The sequence below is a fragment of the Amorphotheca resinae genome (genome assembly GCF_003019875.1).
Source record: "Amorphotheca resinae ATCC 22711 unplaced genomic scaffold M430scaffold_1, whole genome shotgun sequence".
Taxonomy (NCBI): domain Eukaryota; kingdom Fungi; phylum Ascomycota; class Leotiomycetes; order Helotiales; family Amorphothecaceae; genus Amorphotheca; species Amorphotheca resinae.
This window is the reverse complement of record NW_020194471.1, coordinates 3654407-3671187: the sequence shown is the minus strand read 5'-3', so window position 1 is coordinate 3671187 and position 16781 is coordinate 3654407. Positions and strand designations below refer to the sequence as shown.

General features: G+C 50.2%; 6 protein-coding genes across 6 annotated transcripts in view; 1 reads left to right on the top strand and 5 right to left on the bottom strand.

The window, feature by feature from the left end:
* Positions 1 to 412, top strand: part of M430DRAFT_113906 (hypothetical protein) — a 2444-nt gene extending 2032 nt beyond the window's left edge. The window contains exon 3 of the mRNA XM_024861535.1: positions 51 to 412. Within this exon, the coding sequence (XP_024725828.1) occupies positions 51 to 274 (224 nt within the window). The 3' untranslated portion in view covers positions 275 to 412. The remainder of the gene's footprint in view (positions 1 to 50) is intronic.
* A 784-nt stretch (positions 413 to 1196) lies between these two features.
* On the bottom strand, positions 1197 to 2857 carry M430DRAFT_93908 (hypothetical protein; the record flags this gene model as incomplete). The annotated part of the gene is made up of 4 exons (XM_024869798.1): positions 1197 to 1982; positions 2142 to 2365; positions 2412 to 2457; positions 2507 to 2857. The coding sequence occupies 4 exons, from the start codon at positions 2855 to 2857 to the stop codon at positions 1197 to 1199; spliced, it is 1407 nt and encodes a 468-aa protein (XP_024725827.1).
* A 1338-nt stretch (positions 2858 to 4195) lies between these two features.
* M430DRAFT_15522 (hypothetical protein) lies at positions 4196 to 4648 on the bottom strand (the record flags this gene model as incomplete). Its single annotated transcript, XM_024863273.1, has 1 exon — positions 4196 to 4648. The coding sequence occupies one exon, from the start codon at positions 4646 to 4648 to the stop codon at positions 4196 to 4198; it is 453 nt and encodes a 150-aa protein (XP_024725826.1).
* Positions 4649 to 5556: 908 nt separating this feature from the next.
* Positions 5557 to 6929, bottom strand: M430DRAFT_93919 (hypothetical protein; the record flags this gene model as incomplete). The annotated part of the gene is made up of 3 exons (XM_024869799.1): positions 5557 to 6007; positions 6091 to 6295; positions 6371 to 6929. 3 exons carry the CDS (start codon positions 6927 to 6929, stop codon positions 5557 to 5559), a joined length of 1215 nt encoding a protein of 404 aa, XP_024725825.1.
* Positions 6930 to 8380: 1451 nt separating this feature from the next.
* On the bottom strand, positions 8381 to 9319 carry M430DRAFT_15520 (hypothetical protein; the record flags this gene model as incomplete). Its single annotated transcript, XM_024863271.1, has 3 exons — positions 8381 to 8509; positions 8582 to 9200; positions 9255 to 9319. The coding sequence occupies 3 exons, from the start codon at positions 9317 to 9319 to the stop codon at positions 8381 to 8383; spliced, it is 813 nt and encodes a 270-aa protein (XP_024725824.1).
* Positions 9320 to 11377: 2058 nt separating this feature from the next.
* On the bottom strand, positions 11378 to 15606 carry M430DRAFT_15519 (hypothetical protein; the record flags this gene model as incomplete). The annotated part of the gene is made up of 7 exons (XM_024863270.1): positions 11378 to 12832; positions 12886 to 13488; positions 13552 to 13934; positions 14035 to 14723; positions 14778 to 14862; positions 14912 to 15188; positions 15238 to 15606. 7 exons carry the CDS (start codon positions 15604 to 15606, stop codon positions 11378 to 11380), a joined length of 3861 nt encoding a protein of 1286 aa, XP_024725823.1.
* Between the last annotated feature and the right edge of the window lie 1175 nt (positions 15607 to 16781).

Here is a 16781-nt window from a genome sequence, read left to right as displayed (position 1 = left end):
TACCTTATACAAAAGCCAAAACAGAAAAACACAAAGCTAACCCCCAAAAGCCCACTATCACAGCGCCTACATCGCAATGCTAGTCGGCTACTCCGTCAAGCTCGCCATGGTCCTCCTCCTCTACATCTATATGTATCGATCGAACGTGGCACGCGACGCGGCGGCGGCGGGAGGCGAAGCCGACCCCGACCGCGAAGAGGACCGCGAAGCGATCGAGAACGGAATGTTAGATATGACAGAGATTGATAATCGCGGGTTTCGATATATTCTATGATTCATCTGTTATGTGCGATTTGAGATACCTACCTACTTGAGATATGAGATATGGATGTTTATATACCTATACATATACCTAACGAAAAGCCCTCAAAAAAAAAGAAACATGAATATAAATAAACCAGACTGTCAGTCCCACATTCATTTTTCTCTCTAGCCCAGCCTTGTCCCTGATAGTGTTCTATTCTATTCTATTTCGTTATATTAGCAGATTAAATATTTAGAGGAGAAGCATTCCCCCCCCCCCCACTTTTTTTTTTAAGGGCTGTGAAGCAGGTGGGGGAAAAAGGGGGGTCCCAAACCTCACACTTACATGACCGACCCTTAGAACTAATGACACAAATATATATAAATAAATATAAAGAAATCACCCAACGTTTTACTTTTACTGGCATAGTACGTACCTAGGAGGGAGATATATCTCCTCTTGGGGATGGATGATCAGAGAGAGAGGGAAGGGCGAGGAAAGAAGGAAAGAAAGAAAGAAAGAAAGAAAGAATAACACTATCTATCCTACTATCTATCCTATCTTAAGATACACATATATTGATTTATTAAATATGCAAAAGCAGTTAGTTACACAGACATACCCGCAAACCTACCTACAACCAAGAAGTATCAAATCAAGCAAACGCAAGAGAGAGAGAAGAGAGCTCATGAGTATATATACTTCTAAATACGTAAGGTATATGTATGTACACCACATGGTACGTACAGCTATTAAGGCAAGCGCCTGAGAACAAATTGATCTTCTTCCATCCTTCCTTCCTTCTTTCCTTCCTTCTCTCTCTTCTCTTTCCAAAATCTTTCCGACTTTCCTTCCACTATACTGTCGTTGACTAGATTAACTATCCATCTATATATCCGATTCTCCTCTCATCAACAAGTATATAGCGTTAATCAAATCAAATCAAATCAATCTAAGCCTCGCCCCCAAAATCCTCGCCCTCCCACACCGCCTCCAAAATCGCCATTCTGCAGCCTTCAGGTCTCTTCTCACCCAAGAAGCGGAACCGGGGGTCGACCTTGGCGAACAGCTCGCGGAAATCCTCTTCTGTGCGCTCTTGCGCGTTGAGGAGCGTGAGCATCACGAGATCCATGGTCCGCATGATCTTCTCATCCCACATGTTCTCGACGCCAGGGCGGCGGAGACAGTGGTCGTTGATCAGAACGCGGGCGCCTTTCTTCAGCGCCGGGATGAGCTGCTGCAGCATCTTGATCGCGTACTTATCGGCTTGGTTGTGCACGATCCAGCGGTAGAGGTAGACGTCGGCGCCTTTGACAGGCTGGGGCGTGAAGAAGTCATAGGGTTGGAAGGAGACGCGGGAGGCGAGGTCGGCAGGCAGTTCGGGGGCCGTGGCAACGGTCTTGGGGAGGTCCTGGACGATGAATTTCATGTTGGGGTATTTCGCGGCGATCTCGGTCGAGACGAAGCCATGAGAACCACCAATGTCCACCAGAGTGGCGCCGCGAGCATCGAGGGATGCCCAGTCGTAGCTGTTGACGAGGTAGGAGACTTCGTAGCCTTCGCCGCCGGTGAGGGAGGTCATGGCTCCGCCCATGCGCTTTGCGCGCTTCGGGTCCTTTCCGAAGGTGACGAACATGGGCTCGACATCGGTAGTGTTGTTAGCGTAGCAGAAACCGGTTTGAGTGGGCTCGTTGGCGGAGGGGTTGAGCTCGATAGCGGCGATGGTTCGGGCCGCGGCCTGGAGATGTCAGTAGGGGAATGCATGAGGTGGGACTTTCAAAACAGGAATAGTTCGATGGTGCTTTTCGAGTCCTCATGGCCTTGCCAATCGAGGTGTCGCAATTTGTTCATAGCACCGTCCCTTGCCGTAAATCAGAAAGGATGAGAATATACTCACAGGCCACAGATCCTCAGTACAGAAACCAACCCAGTCATCCATTGCCTGGTTCTCAGCCAGTAACTTGCTTGCGGCAGTATGGGCCACGACACCCGGTGACACCTCCTTGAAGATGCGGTTTGTCATGGCATGGCGCAGGAGACGACGAAGGTTGAGCTCGTCTAAGCCGACCTTCTCAGAGATCTGGGTATAGGTGGCAGTCTCGCCGACAGGGAAGGATTTTGCTGACTCTGTTAGCTGGAACGAGGGATCTTGGAAAGGGGAAAATACCGATCTGGTAATGGTAGACGGTGTGCAGAGAGAGGGAGTTGTTGTGCTGTAGTCGGTCAGTCTCATCAGTTTATCCTTGGATACAGAAGACTCACGTCCCAAGCCATCCATCTCAAGCTTTCTGTAGGCCCGGTGACCAAGTACTCGAGTTCTTTGGTTGCCTTCACAACCTCCTCTCTGGCCTTCTTGATATCATCAGGGAATTTTGGGAGATCGACAGACGAGTCAACTTCCCAGCCGGGCAAGGGGTGCCCGATGTCCTTGTAATACTTCTCCAGCTTCTCCGTCTCTCTCGCGATGGTCTTTGCCAACTCGACCAGGCTCGTCGTCGACTTCACAGTCTGAGTCTGACCGTTCTCGGCTTCCTTGGTGCCATTGTTCTCGGGGATGGTGCTGGGAACATCACTGGTGCTTCCACCCAGGGTCTCTCCATCCTTCCCGCTCATCCCGCTGAGTCTGCGACTCGACCTCTTGTCGTCCTTGCTTGCAAAGGGACCCCACGATCCAACACTCAGTCTCTTCTTTGCCTGGCGTACCTTATCCATATCCAGAACTCAGTATACGAGGTAGCCCCACTAGCGCGCAGCACACAAACTGCTCAGGTTCGCTGACAGATCGAGCGAATTCCCGGACCCAACAGACGTAAAAGCAGGGTGATGGAGGAGAACAACGAAAGACGAAGGAATGCTGAGTGCGTGCAGAGTCCCAGTGCCAGGGACTCGGGATTCTTTTACTTCTGCTCCCTCTCGTGCCACGAGGCCCCACCCTGTCAGTTTATCTCCACACTATCGCTTCGGATTCGTGAAATGCTGGGGTCTGTGGCAGCTACCCGTGGCCCGGACTCCTGGAGATATTATTCGTCGGCACGCTGCTCGCTGCAGAAGGCTCGGCGGAGAGAAAGATATGACTGAAAAATGCGATGAGAGAGTAGCTAGAACGAGGAGACAAACCGTCAAATAGTCGAATGCGCGGAGGAGAGCGAGATAGCAAATAATCTGGTGCTTTGCTGCGCCGGACGCTAGGGACGGAGGGAAGGACGCACTGATGATTTGGAATGCGCCGGGGGGTCTGATTGAGTCCTAGCGTAGACCCCGAATTGATTATGATAATAAGTTGAAGTGAATCTCCGCGTCAAGGGCGCCAAGTAGGTTTAATGGCGGAGGAGACTCAGGAGAGGGGGAAGGAGGAGGAGAAGGAGAAGGTGTAGACGGGCAGTGTCGAGCGGGACATAGCAGTACTGTACTGACTGTAGAGTCTTGGGTGCAGTGCCATGCCATGCACCGTTCCCAGCATCAACCTGTGGTGTTGCTTGGGAAGGCGAATCATTACTGCAAGGGGCGGACGAGCAGAGACGGACCAGATGCCGAGGAGGAGTAGTTCCATTGGAAACTATAGACCGGGTTGCTCTTCGGTCTGTGGAGCGGGCGATCAACCTGGTAGATGTGCAGACTGCTGTTGTATGATAGGATCATGGATTCATAGGAGAGACGGGAACTCTTTTCGTCTCGACAAACCAGAATCTTTCTTTTCGTGCGGCTGCTGCGGTCCCAGGGGAACACGTGATGTAGAGCCCCTGTCTGCCGCGTCCTGATTGGCCAATTCAAGCGAATCGACAACGGCGAGAACAAAAACACCAGAGCAGATCTCATCTCACAGTCGATTTACCAAACACCTCACAATATCCATTTCCCAAATCGTCTGATCAAACCCCGCCAGAATCCACGACCTGCGCCCAGTCTGGCATGATGGCATATCGATGCGGCTTACCAAATGCTATATAACGTTCAAGGGAGACGCTGTCCCGCGCCGCTGATTGGCCAGCCTCCCCTTTTCTTCAGCGGATACGACCGCCGCCAGTGCGCCCCTTGTCCTTGCACCGGTCGATGTAACCATACGCCTTTTAGTTCCGTGCTATTTCTCTTTGGTGTGGTAAGCTGGGTCTGGGTCGGGAGATCCCCATATAATTCCTGCGATTGACCAGTGATAGGGAAGGGACCACGAGGGAGGGGGTTCTGCAAAGCGCAAGTCGACCCGTTGCAGAAGCGGGATGCTCCGGGTGCCTGGGGCGAGGACTCGAGGAGAGACGCGTGGGGAGCAGGGACGGGCTTGATAGGGTTGAAGCCATGAAGAAGGTTTCCCGTTCCACCGTTGTTCCCCGTTTGCCGGGCTGATTCCATCCAAGGGGCCCCCCTTATCATCTCCCGTTCTGGCTCGATAAACCCAGCATCCTCCTCCATCCGTCTCCAACTACTTACTACCTAACCAACCTGCCAAACCCAATTCCCGCGGCCCGCAGAAACGGGCCGCTCCTTTCTTCTTTCCCCCTTCCCCCTCCTTTCTTTCTCCATTGCAACATTGGCAATCTTCTTCATGGGAAGTTTCCGTGGGATTCAGAATCGTCGGGTCTTGGACCCAGGGAAGAGGGTGCTTAACGGGCGCGCAGGGGAGGGGACGCCTTCCCAACTTTCTTCAAAGACCTTTCGACCTCCCAGGGGCCTCGGCACCTCACCTCATCTCACCTCTGCATTATTCTCAATACTCCGTAATGAGAATGGGATGATACTTAGTAGTATGTAAGCATAATGTGGCGCTAGTGGCGACCGTTGAAGCAGTGGGGACAGCCCGGAACAAGAGAAGGCTCGCTCGCTCATGCGGAAATGCTTCCACTCGTCGACGCCATCGTAAGATCTGGTTGGAAGGGAGGGGGCCTCCGTGGTCAGAAACAGATATATATCCAGAAGTACCTACCTTTGTAGGGAGATACTCCGACCAATGTGAAGAACGTGATACGATCGAAGTGAATAGCGTAAGGTAAGGTACAAGACATTGATTCAAACTAGGTACTCCTCTCTATTCTTGACGTGTCTGTCAAATCTCCATTACGCCGTCTAGTACTGTTATAATATAAATATATATACGTATATATATATGGAAAAAACTCTCATCGTCAAAGATCTTCACATGCCAACAAAAAAACGAAGAGGAGCCGCCCGCTCAATGCAAATCAAGCCCGCCATCCATGTGTAGATAATGCCACATGGCAACAGCCACAACAGTACGCCAGCTATGCCTATTCATCAATTCTCAGTTCGCCGCCTCCTTTTTCTTTACAAAACCCTCGGTACCGTGAGTAAGCGGTATAGGTCTACTCCGGTTTCTGCGCACAGATAATGTGTAATGGCATGTGGCTATGGACCCAAGCATCCATATACGCCTTTCTCACCGCCACGAGATGGACCTCGACCTCCTCTCGAGACCACTTCAGCCCTCTCGTCAGTGGACCGAGCGCGATGGGTTCCGCTCCCATGAGCAGAATCTCCCGCCAGTACATGCCCACCATCTTCAACACCTTATTCTTCGGCCAGACACCGATGGGCACGTGGAAGATGCGCGTTGTGACGTTCACGAAGCCTGCTTCCCGCATCATGTCCGCCATTTCCAGCACCGCTTTGAAATTTATGCCGACTGCGGCCAAACCTTGGTCGATCAGTGACCAGTATTCGGCGACGGGGTGGTTCGGGGGCATGCTGCCGTCATGGCATTGAGGGAAGTGATGGATTTCTTGTAGCTCGAACCAGCCGCCAGGTTTCAGGTGACTATCATGCCCACTCGTTAGCTTCTTGTCCAATTCTGGGAGGACAGAGAGATAGATTGATGGGGGAGAAATCGGAGGACGTACGTTAAAACTTGCCGCATCAGCTTCGGCCAGTCTCTGATAGCCATCACCGTGTGTCGTCCATGAATGTAGTCAAAATGATTCGGGGGCCGTAACCAAGGAGATTCCACATCATCGACCATGAACTTGACATTTGGGGGCACCCATTCTGGTTGTATGGGACTTAAATCTATACCCAGGACGTTGGCGCTTGGATATAAATCTCCCACTGTAGTTCCGCATCAGCATTTCGCCCTGTCTACTCTCCCTCTTCACCTATGTGGGAGGAGAATGGAAGACTCACTCTCGATAGCCCAAATCCCCGTCCCCGTCCCTATATCTAAAATATTCCCCGGATTGTCCCCTATTGGTGCAAAGTGCAACTTCTGGCACAGGTTCACCATCATCGCATGCTTCATGTCCTCTCTCTCCTGTTCACTATCATCGTTCGGAAAATTATACGCTCCTTCCCGGAACTTGTGGTATCTCCTCCCATTCTCAAAAGCAAAATCCCGCACGCTCGAAGATAAGGACGTTGAGGCCGCCGACCGCAGGGAATCCGTCTCGTACCCGGCGTCGGAGACTGAAGCAACATCTGACCCGGAATCGATATCGATGGAAGCCTGCGCTTGGGCGACAGCCGCCTCGTTCTCGAGGTCCTGCGCGGCTTGTTCTTCGGGGCTCAGCTCGTGATAAGGCGTGAATTGTGTTGCTTGTGGAGAGTTGGATTTCGATTTCGTCCTGTCGTCCGACGCCCGCCTCTCTCCGGGTGGAGGTGTAATGCTCGAGGGATACGCTGATGAAGAGGCGGCGGCAGCAGCCGTAGCCACCGAGATGGCAGAGTCGTTGGGAAGGTTCCGCATGGCTGCGGGTCGTCGCTGCACGATCGAGAACGAATCCTTATGGGTATCAGATCGGATGGTATTAGGATTATTGTATTGTATTCAGAACACGTCTCGGGGTGTGTAGGAACAGCTCTGTACTGTTCGCTGCGATGCCGTGTACTCACTGCCCGTGCACAACAGCAGCTTCGTTAACCAGACATCGGGCTGGGAGGTTGCAAGTGCGGAGTTGAGCAGCAAGGAGTCGAGAGAAGCAGTCCTTCGTCCACGTTCCAACAGGCCTGAGTGCCGACACTGACAGTCTGGCAGAGAGATGAAAATGACGGAGCAGCAAGGGCGGGTTTGCAGCTGGACGATGGCCCCATGGCTGGATTGAAGACTCGTGGCTGGCCGGCCGTGTCGGGGCTGCAGTGGGGATATCGATTTGCTTGGTGGAGCGCAGGAACTCCGGAAGACGTTCCCCTGAAGCTCCAGGGCCTCGCGCAGGATCTCACTGGATCGCGCTGGACGGCCGACTACTGAGCGTAGCCCAGGTGCTTCTTAGCCTCTGTCCGGATTCGCTGGAGTCGAGAGCTTTTGCAGACTTTTGCCCTTGGCATTCGCATCGGCCGCGGGCGATGTAACCCTATCACGTTCAGAGGCACAGGGAGCCAGCTTCGACCGATTTCACTTCTCCGATCCTCCAATCCTCCAATCCTCCAAGGGCAACGAACCATCGCTATATTACCGCTCTATTGCCTCCATCAGGCTGCCTGCAGATCCGCGAAGCCCGTCTGCCATCGTGAAGTGTGGTTGAGCGCGTGTTGCCAGCGCTGCTATGCGCTTCTTTTTCTTTCTTCCCGGAAATGTCCAATTGTCCGTTCGCCGACGTTGGAATCTCGATCACGATTCACAGTAATTCTGATACATACGGTCCACAATACGGAAACAGAGTTCTGTGCACGGTACATACTCCATAATATTGAGCATATATCCAAATCGGCGCAGTTCGGTCCCCGGCTTATGCGCAGCGAATATATCTCCGTGGTTCATGCAATTGGCAGATCAATCCGAGCGCCTTCTGCACTTCCTCACGCTCTGCTTTGCTTACCCTCATCAACAGCATTAGGTACCTTATCTAATCACCAAACAGTTTGCAGCTTTTCTTCCATTCTCTCTTCTTCATGGATGACTCGCAACTACCTTTTGACTTGAGCACCCAGCACCGGGCAAGTGCATTCATTGCTTCCACCCTTCAATAGCGCGGGAGGCGTCGCTTACGTGCCGAACGATCACACTCGGCGAATGCTGACGTGTGGATATCTTTCTGGGGTCGACTGCGAGAGCGAGTGGGGAGATGATGTCGGCTTGTGGGGAAACAGAGACCGGAGTCAATTATAATTTCGAGGGGAGGAAAGACAAGAGGAGTTCGCATCTGGTCACTGCGTGGTAGTATTCTCGATTCATTATTGTAATTTTTCAATTCTCAATTCTCAATCTCGAGTTGGAGACTGCTTCTTGCTACCATGAGCAAATCTCGATACCCTTTGCTCAAGGTCACAGTTCAAGTTGAACGTCGTAGTGCTCCCTCCCTTCTGTAATGCGCTCTGCAATCCGTTCTCCTTCAATTAGCCACCTCAGGACATGTACGATTCCTTCAACAAGATGAAGAAGGCCCCAGCAAAGCCCGGCACATTTTCAAGCGCCTCTCCGAACTTCCAGTCGTCGTAGATGTTTCGGCTCTCTAGCTCCCAGTCTCTGCTCTGAAAGTGTGCGAAGGCTTTTCGAACAATCGCATCTCGTGTTCCCGACTTTGGCTCTAGAAGCTCGAAAGCTCTCCTGATGTGCTCATTCCCAAGAGCGTCGCTGTTGGCCAGGACCGAGGACAAGCTGCTGCGCGTAACCTCGTCCAGACCTGGGATGAGGAGTGTCTCGTTGAGACTGCTCAGTTCTATCATCGCGCTGATAAAATCTCCCTCGTCCCCGAAGCCGATCACGCCGAACTTGAAGAAGCGCTTCTCAAACGAGAAGATGTACGATATGGCCAATTCAAAAGAGCGGATTGTAACATTGTGGAGTACTACAGCGCGAATGCCAAGGAAAGCATGCTCGTAGGTTAGTCTACCATCCTTGAACGCACTCGCAAAGTATGGTGAGGCATGTGCGAGCATGGACTCCGAGAGCTCGAATCCCTTGACCGTTGCGAGCTCGAATCCCTTAGCCATTGCACGCTCCAATGCCCCAGCCGTTCTCAGTTCGAAGCCCTTGAACACCGGTCCCACCACGATCGTGATTCGCTTGCCGCTCAGATATCTGCTTTCTGTCAGTCACTGAAGCTCTGGGAATGCTTGGCATAGAGAGTCCTACTCTGCGTACAACTGGGGAGTTAAAGGAGGTGGCATTGATACAGTTGAAGTAGCACTCAAGTTCATCTTGAATGTTTCGAAGCAAGTCCTTAATTGGGAATAAGAGTATCGTCTCGACGTTGGACCTCTCAGAGGGTTGCGAAGCGCAGAGGAATCTGGAAATTTGCTTAATGTCTGAAGGAGGAGAGGGTGTTCTGCAGTTGTTATTTAATATGACGCGGAGTGGGAAATGTAGAGGACGGCTTACTAGTACTCGCACTGTTTGCTGTGCTACCTTGATGCGAGAGTCCTAGTGAATCTCAACTTCTCATTTTCCACCAGCTGCTTTCTAAACGAAACTGATATTAGTCTGGTAGTGCACTGACAGGAGACAGCAGGGAGGCAGCCTCAGTTCTGGAATTGTAGCCAGCCAGCTGCTAGCCTTGAGCGCGCTGGCGAGAATCCTCCAACCTACAATTCTGTTTCACCCCCATCTCTACTCAACAATACCAACACCACCGCCATTTCTATAGTCACAGCGCGATAACACCATCATTCAAGCCCTTGTTGTTATTGAGAGCAAAGAAGACCTATCGTCGATCCTGTAGCCAGTGCTTTGGCTGACAAAAGTGGACGCGTCTAGTGACGGAAAGAGCAATAGGTAAGTCTCCAAGACGTCCTCCCACTCCCCTCCTTCGACACATCTAGGACACTTGACTCTTGATGCTGACTGCCTGTCAACTATAACAAAGAAGCTGAACAATTCACTCTTGTTTCCTAATATACCTGTATACCACCACGATGGCGAACCGCGTCTTGAACAACAAATGCCACTGGCTTTGGACATCGATCTACCGCTCAGCAACTACAAGCAGTGTCTCAACACACACACACTGGCATCTCCTGCCTTGAACAATGTATCTGGCAGCATCTAACCGCATCAAGAAACACAAACACAGGAGGATGGAGCATACCCGTATCCACGAACGCCCGGGCAACATTCTAACACAGTTAGCTCTGCTGGCAGTCAGTCAAGAGGGCTTAGAAGTAAGTTCACTCCACTTCCTTACATCCTACAATGCTGTACTCCAAAATACCCAGATTCCTTCAAGCTTCACAATCCCCAGATTCCTTCAAGCTTCAGTCCAGAGGCGATGTCCATCTTACCGTCGTCCATCTTGCCGTCTTGACATGGAAACTTGTCTTGCTCCAGGCATGATTATTACTAAGACTCTGATAGTTCTGTGAGGCTCTAGAGGGCATAGAGACTACCCTCAAGACAGCCAGATGCTAGTGTCAAACCGTTTCTTTCTTTCCTAGGCGCACCGATGCCCGACTCGCTCTAGGTATATACCTCTTGAGACACGAACCCAAGAAAACACAGCTTCTTGTAGATCCGAGGGACATAAAGAAGCTAACAAAAAGCTCTGTCGACCTGGAATTCATGCAAAGCTATCGGTTGGAAAGCTTGTTCATAAACCGGCACCGGCCCAGAAGAAATCCATACTGGCCATGGACTTCCACAGATCGACTGATCTCGAGGAGGAGATTGATATACTCCTATGGCTAAAGCATAAAAGTTCGTATAGTCGGGTCCTTTTTGAAGATCAAAGGGGGGATGATCTACCCGCGATGGCAATAACTCTGTCATGATCCCTCCGCAGGTTCGTCCACGGCGGAGTGGTAGGGCCGAGACCATCACTTTCAACATATGAGGTACAGCGAGCCTTTGCGAAGAAATCTCTGCGGCCGACACTATATCCTATCAGCCAGTCATTTGCGTCGAATCAGTCACTCACGCTTGATTCTTGAGGGACCCTTGTCGCCCTATCTCATCGAGCTGCACATTCAATTGGTGATTTGGACTCAATTATGGTACGCATCTTTAATCTTGTGACTTCAATCACGCATATTGTGGACTACTCCACCTGGAAAGAGAAAAGATTTATTGACTGCGTGATATACATCTAGGTGATTTGCAATTCCCATGCAAAAAACAAGTTATGCAGCCAAAGCACACTCCACATCCAATCTACAAACAGAAACTGGAAAGGGAAAAATATAAGCAACCATAAAGAGCATGAAAGGTCTACCCCAGCATGTCAATTGAGCTTGGTCGAGGGAGCTGTAGGCTCGTAGTCATCATCAGTCGTAGTCATCATCAGTCCAGAGCATGCCGTCGATAACAGCACTAGGATCAAAATCTGGTGCGCTTGAACCAAGGATAGGAGGACCAGAGTCACTGAGATCAATCAAATCTTCTTCCTCTTGGGCTGCCTCGAGGTAAGATGCCTTGATTGGAGGGATGACTGCAGGGGTGACTCGTCGAGAGCTGCCAAACTTGCTATGAATGGCCGTGAGCTTGTCCATCAGGTTAACCGTAAGACCATACCTAGTCTGTTCATGACCAAGATGGGTTGGAGTGGCGGCATACTCTGAAGGGTCGGCGAGTTCAAGATCTATTAGATGTCCCGTCTGAGTAGAAGTCCGACCGGGGGTCGAGAGCTTGCTGAAGGGATCTACATTTGAAACGCCGAAACCTGTCATTCGGGAGACAATATTGCTGACTTTCCTCTTCTCCGGAGGCTTGGTAATGCCCACACTGGCATTGTGCATGGTGGAAGTCTTTGGTACTTGAGACCGAGACGTATTATCATTGTCAAATCGTCGAATAATCTTTCGTTCCGGCCCAGAAAGGGAACGAACTCCATTTTCAATGGAGACGGGACGCCAAGTATCCTCATAGACAAGCTCCGAGAGGGCCGTCATCTTCTTGGAAGCTTCGATTAAACGGATCTCTGCCATCTCGGAATCGCCCTTCTTCGCATCCCAATTTCTCCATTTTTCGAGAGCGCCCAGGCTTGATTGCCTAGGCATTGGGTTATAGAATCCACCTGGCTCGGATTTGCATTGGGAAGCGAGCATGTGTGGCGCTTGCTTTCCACTGTCAGACATGGGCTGTCGGTGGTCATGACTTTCATCAATAATCTTACTGCCCTCTTCACACAGGGAGCATCCACAAGTCTCGCCACATAAGTGGCTACAGCCATGGCCACATTCTAATTTTCGAGGGCAAGCGACACGGCAAAAGGCCATCGAATGGTCAAAGGGATGACACTTGAGAGAACAATTATGGCCGCATGGGAGGATACCATCACAGTCTCGATGACATCCACCGGCAAGACCGAGCCATTCATCTGCCTCTTTGATCTCGAGCGTCGTTCCATGGGTAACGCAAGTAATTGGAAAACCACCGTCCAAATCGAATCGACCTTGATGCTTCATGAATTTAATGAGAGGAGTCCAAAGAGCATCTCGGCCAACCACATCTCCGTTTGTCTCGGCAGCTGTCAAAGTAATGGCGTTGCCAAAGATGTAAAGTCCACGCCGAGCTCTTGAAATGGCGACTACCAAGCGATTCCTGCTTTCGAGAAAGCCGATGTCAAGGAACTCATTGCTGCGAACCAGCGACAGAAGAATGATGTCGTTTTCCTCCCCTTGGTAGCTGTCGACCGTGAAGACATTGAAATAGGTGTTTGCACGAAGTCCTGGGTGCTTCTTCAGCTCCTTCAAAATAGTCTTACGCTGGCCATTGTAAAACTATGTTCGAGTTAGCGAGGTACTTCAACTTGGGACTGTTAGGGGCATTTTACGGTCAAGACGGTGATCTGTGAATGCTTTATGCCATTCAGAACGAGATGGTGGAATAAACCAGCAATCATCTCTGCCTCGTCTTGGTTATGCCGACTTAAATCGGAGTTACGTGTCTCAGGCCAGGTATGATGGAAGAAATAAGTGTCGCGACCTGCCATACCTGGGACCGGGGCCCTGTTCACGACCCTATCTTCGACAGAGGGATGGTCGTGAAGATCAGGATAGAAAGGTTCTGGCTCGATACACAAAAGCTTTCGAATGTCAGGAATCATACGACGTTGTGTGTTGAGCATCGTGAATCCGATAGAGTTGGATATAAGGCGCTCGAACATGGACACATTCAGATTATAAGGGGGGGATTCCAAGGCTCCGATGTTACAATAAGCTTGCAACTGCTTGTGGTCACCAACGAGAATCAAATGCTCCAATGAATCGAACATTCCAGCCATCACGGAGCCTTCCAAAGTTTCGGCGGCCTCCTCAATAAGAAGAGTACGGGGCTCCAAGGCTGCGAGAAGCGGACGGTATTTTGAAAGGCCCGTCGTGGTGCAGCCGATCAGCTTTGTGCCTAGATGTCGAATGAGCTTTATGTTGCAGTTCCACTACTTCACGTCAGCCTCGCTTTATCACAACAAAGTGGTCTCTCAACAGAACTTTCTACTTACCTTCGTGATCCGGGTCGTCTCGACAATGCTCTTGTAGTCTGCAAGGAGTGATCTCAGCTTTACAAGACACTCTCTGTTGACTTGCTTCTCCCAGTAACGATAAATTGGCCCTCTCCACGACTGGGGAATGTCATACAAGCTTTCACGCGAAGAAAGAGCCCGCTTTATCTTTCGATCATCAATGGCTGCAGAGGGCCTACCGGTGAAACTGCGGAGAAAAGGGAGCACTTTTCCATTGAGATTGTCTTCAGGGGATTCGGCACTTTCAAGCTCTTGCTCTAACTCCTGGAGTTGCTCAAACTCAAGGTCGGCCTCTTCAATTGGCAACCCTAGATTAATCTGAGGTGTTTGGGGGACTGGGACCAATCCACCTTCACCGAGCCCTGCATATCATCGCGTTAGCGGTTGATTCACGACAGAATGGAAATCACTTGCATGTTGAGATCGACGTAGATCGGCTGTCATCAACCTTCTCAGATCCACCTGTTTCGAACCATCCGTTCTCGTACAGAGATTCCTTCTGAGCTTCTGTGATAAGCCTGTACTTGATCAAAATCTCGTCTGTCAGAAGTGTCCCAGCAAGGAGTGGAGACATTAATAACTCGATCTCGTTGATCTTATGTTGGAGTGCAGTCCTGCAGTCTTTCAGGCCCTTCCCACCACCCGGAACATCCTTCGTGGTCATGCGTAACTCGTATAGAGTGCGCTTGATAATGTTGACGTTTTCCTTATCACATCTGCCTCCGAGTCTTACGACATTCTTCTCAGAGGCCAGAAGTTGATTCATCAGTTGATCTAATGCATGGTTTGTCTGAGCCGCAATGATCATAGGAGGGTCTTCTGGCTGCAGATTGCTTAACATCACCTTGATCGCGGCGATAGAGGTGAAGGTCTTCCCTGTTCCAGGAGGACCTTGCACGATTGCAACTTTGTTAGTCACCATGCGTTTACAAGCTGAGACTTGAGATTCGTCCATTCCAGATTCAGCAATCTTAGGAAATCCTTCTAGGACATTGACATTGAAGATATCAATCTCATCCTTGCTGGCACTGTTCGAGTAATCGGCGACTTGAGGAGCGAGCGAACTGAGATCAAGTATCGGATGCTTCTCTAGATAGGCAGGTGCCCCAACGTCTGGATCGAGACCAGCAATGTGCTTTGCGAGCGAGAAGCTTCAATAATAATTAACTGCTGCTGGGAACGAGGCTTGGAATTAATCGACTTACCGTTCTGTTCGGAGCTTCTGCAATCCAACAAGCACATGCCTATACGCCTCAAAATATCCATTACGAGCCTCAATCATGATATATTCTAGGAAGCCGTTAGCAGATTCTCGTCTAAACCGTCAAAAGAACCATACTCTCGACTGGATCGAATACGGCATCCGCATGATCGCCCCAAAACAGGTCAATTTGAGGGGGATTCTGATCCAATCCTCCAAGAATTGGACGACCCGCGACGATCGCGACCTTGCAAACCTTATTGAACATATCTGTGGCAGGGCTCAAAGCAACCATAGTACCTGGCAGCAAGCGCTTCGATTGTTCCCATCGAATTCGCTTACCTGCTCGCTCTGTCGAAAACGTGATCCTAAATGCCGGACCAGTCGGCCCAAGGTTGAATCCCTTGAAATGGACCTATTTCGGAGTCAGTAGATGCTCTACCCGAGACTTAGTACACACCCACATGTGTATAGATGCAGGTGGTCTTATCATCATCCATATTGCGGTTCTTTCGGAAGCATTGAACGGAGCTCCGCAGCGGAGCTATGGCGTCCTCCCGAAGAATTTGGTAATGGGCACTGATGTAGTCCTCTTTAGAAGACCAAGGTCCGTCAATGATATTCTTCGGCAGGTTGGGATCGTAGACTGGGTCCTTCTGATAATCATTCCACTCTTCTTTGTCGCTTGTCGGATCATAATTATACTCCTCCTTTGGCATGATCTCTGCCTTATTTGGTACTTCGGGAAGATTGTGCCATTGTTCCGTATGATCACCACTATCCCAGGCTCTGCGGACGTGGTTTTCGAGGATCTTCAAGACCGCAGATTCCATCTTGGAATCTATGGATCTACTTCAGTCAGTCTCGACTTCAGTGGAAGCAAATTCTGTTCCTATTACTGCGGACAATCCGTTAGCCCAGGGCTTTCTTACCTTGGTCTGCTTCTGCCAAGTGATCAAGGTGAGGGACTATTCAGACTGTCGTCTTTTCACTTCAGAGGAAGTAGGAGGAAATCCTAATCAAGGCAGTTATTGTCTCTGAAGAAAGATGAGATAGTCGTATTGTTCTTTTCGATGCTCGATTGGCGTTACAAGGCAGACTTGGACCCTGTTACGTGTCAGAAGATCCTCTGGGCTTTGATGTTGATCAGAGAACTAGGGTGCTCTTTCAATGACACTCGAGAAATGAGGTGGAAGGTAGCTTCTTTCGCCCTCGCGCCACCAGGCAGGTAACAAGAAGAGAAATCAGGATATGTCTGACAGGAACTGAGGGCTGCATACCAACGTAGCTTTCGCTTGTAGTGCGCTTGATACCTCCGAAGGAGTCAAAGAGCAGACTACCGGACGTCAGCCAAGACAGCTCTGGAATTGCCCAAAGCTTACGATCATGGCAGAGAGAATGCTATTGGATCATTGCGACCTGTCGAACGCTTTGTTCAAGTTGGAAGGATAGATATTGATGACGCAGGCATTGATTGATCAAACGCCTGGCCAAGCAAGCAGTCTCGAGAGACGGGGACTTACCAGATCTTTATTTGCTCTCCTGATAGAGAGAAGGCTCAGCTTGATGTTCTTTGATCACGCTCCCATGGTCGTTGTATTCTTGTTGATGATCCAGAGGTGTTGTCAAGAGTTGATTGAGGATGGTGGAGGGGAAGGTTGAGAAGAACTAAGTGTGAGGAAATTCACCACAACACTTGTTTATCACGACACTGCGGCTGGCCACCCTTTCCTAATTGGAACGCCCCTTAGTTCCACACCGGGGAGCTCTTGATCGCTTTCGATATTCTCTCGATATTTTCCACCGACATACATCGAAGACTTATCACGTGTTCGAGTTTGTTGGGTTTGAACGCTCCCGATGGACGACAAACAGATTCTAGGTATCTCATACTATGGCTTGCTGCATTGCTCTATCAGACGATGCATATATGCATATGCAATTACCATATAACCGCTTAATCAAAAAGCAAGCAAGCATTGAGCAAACCGGAGTAGTGTTTCGTGGA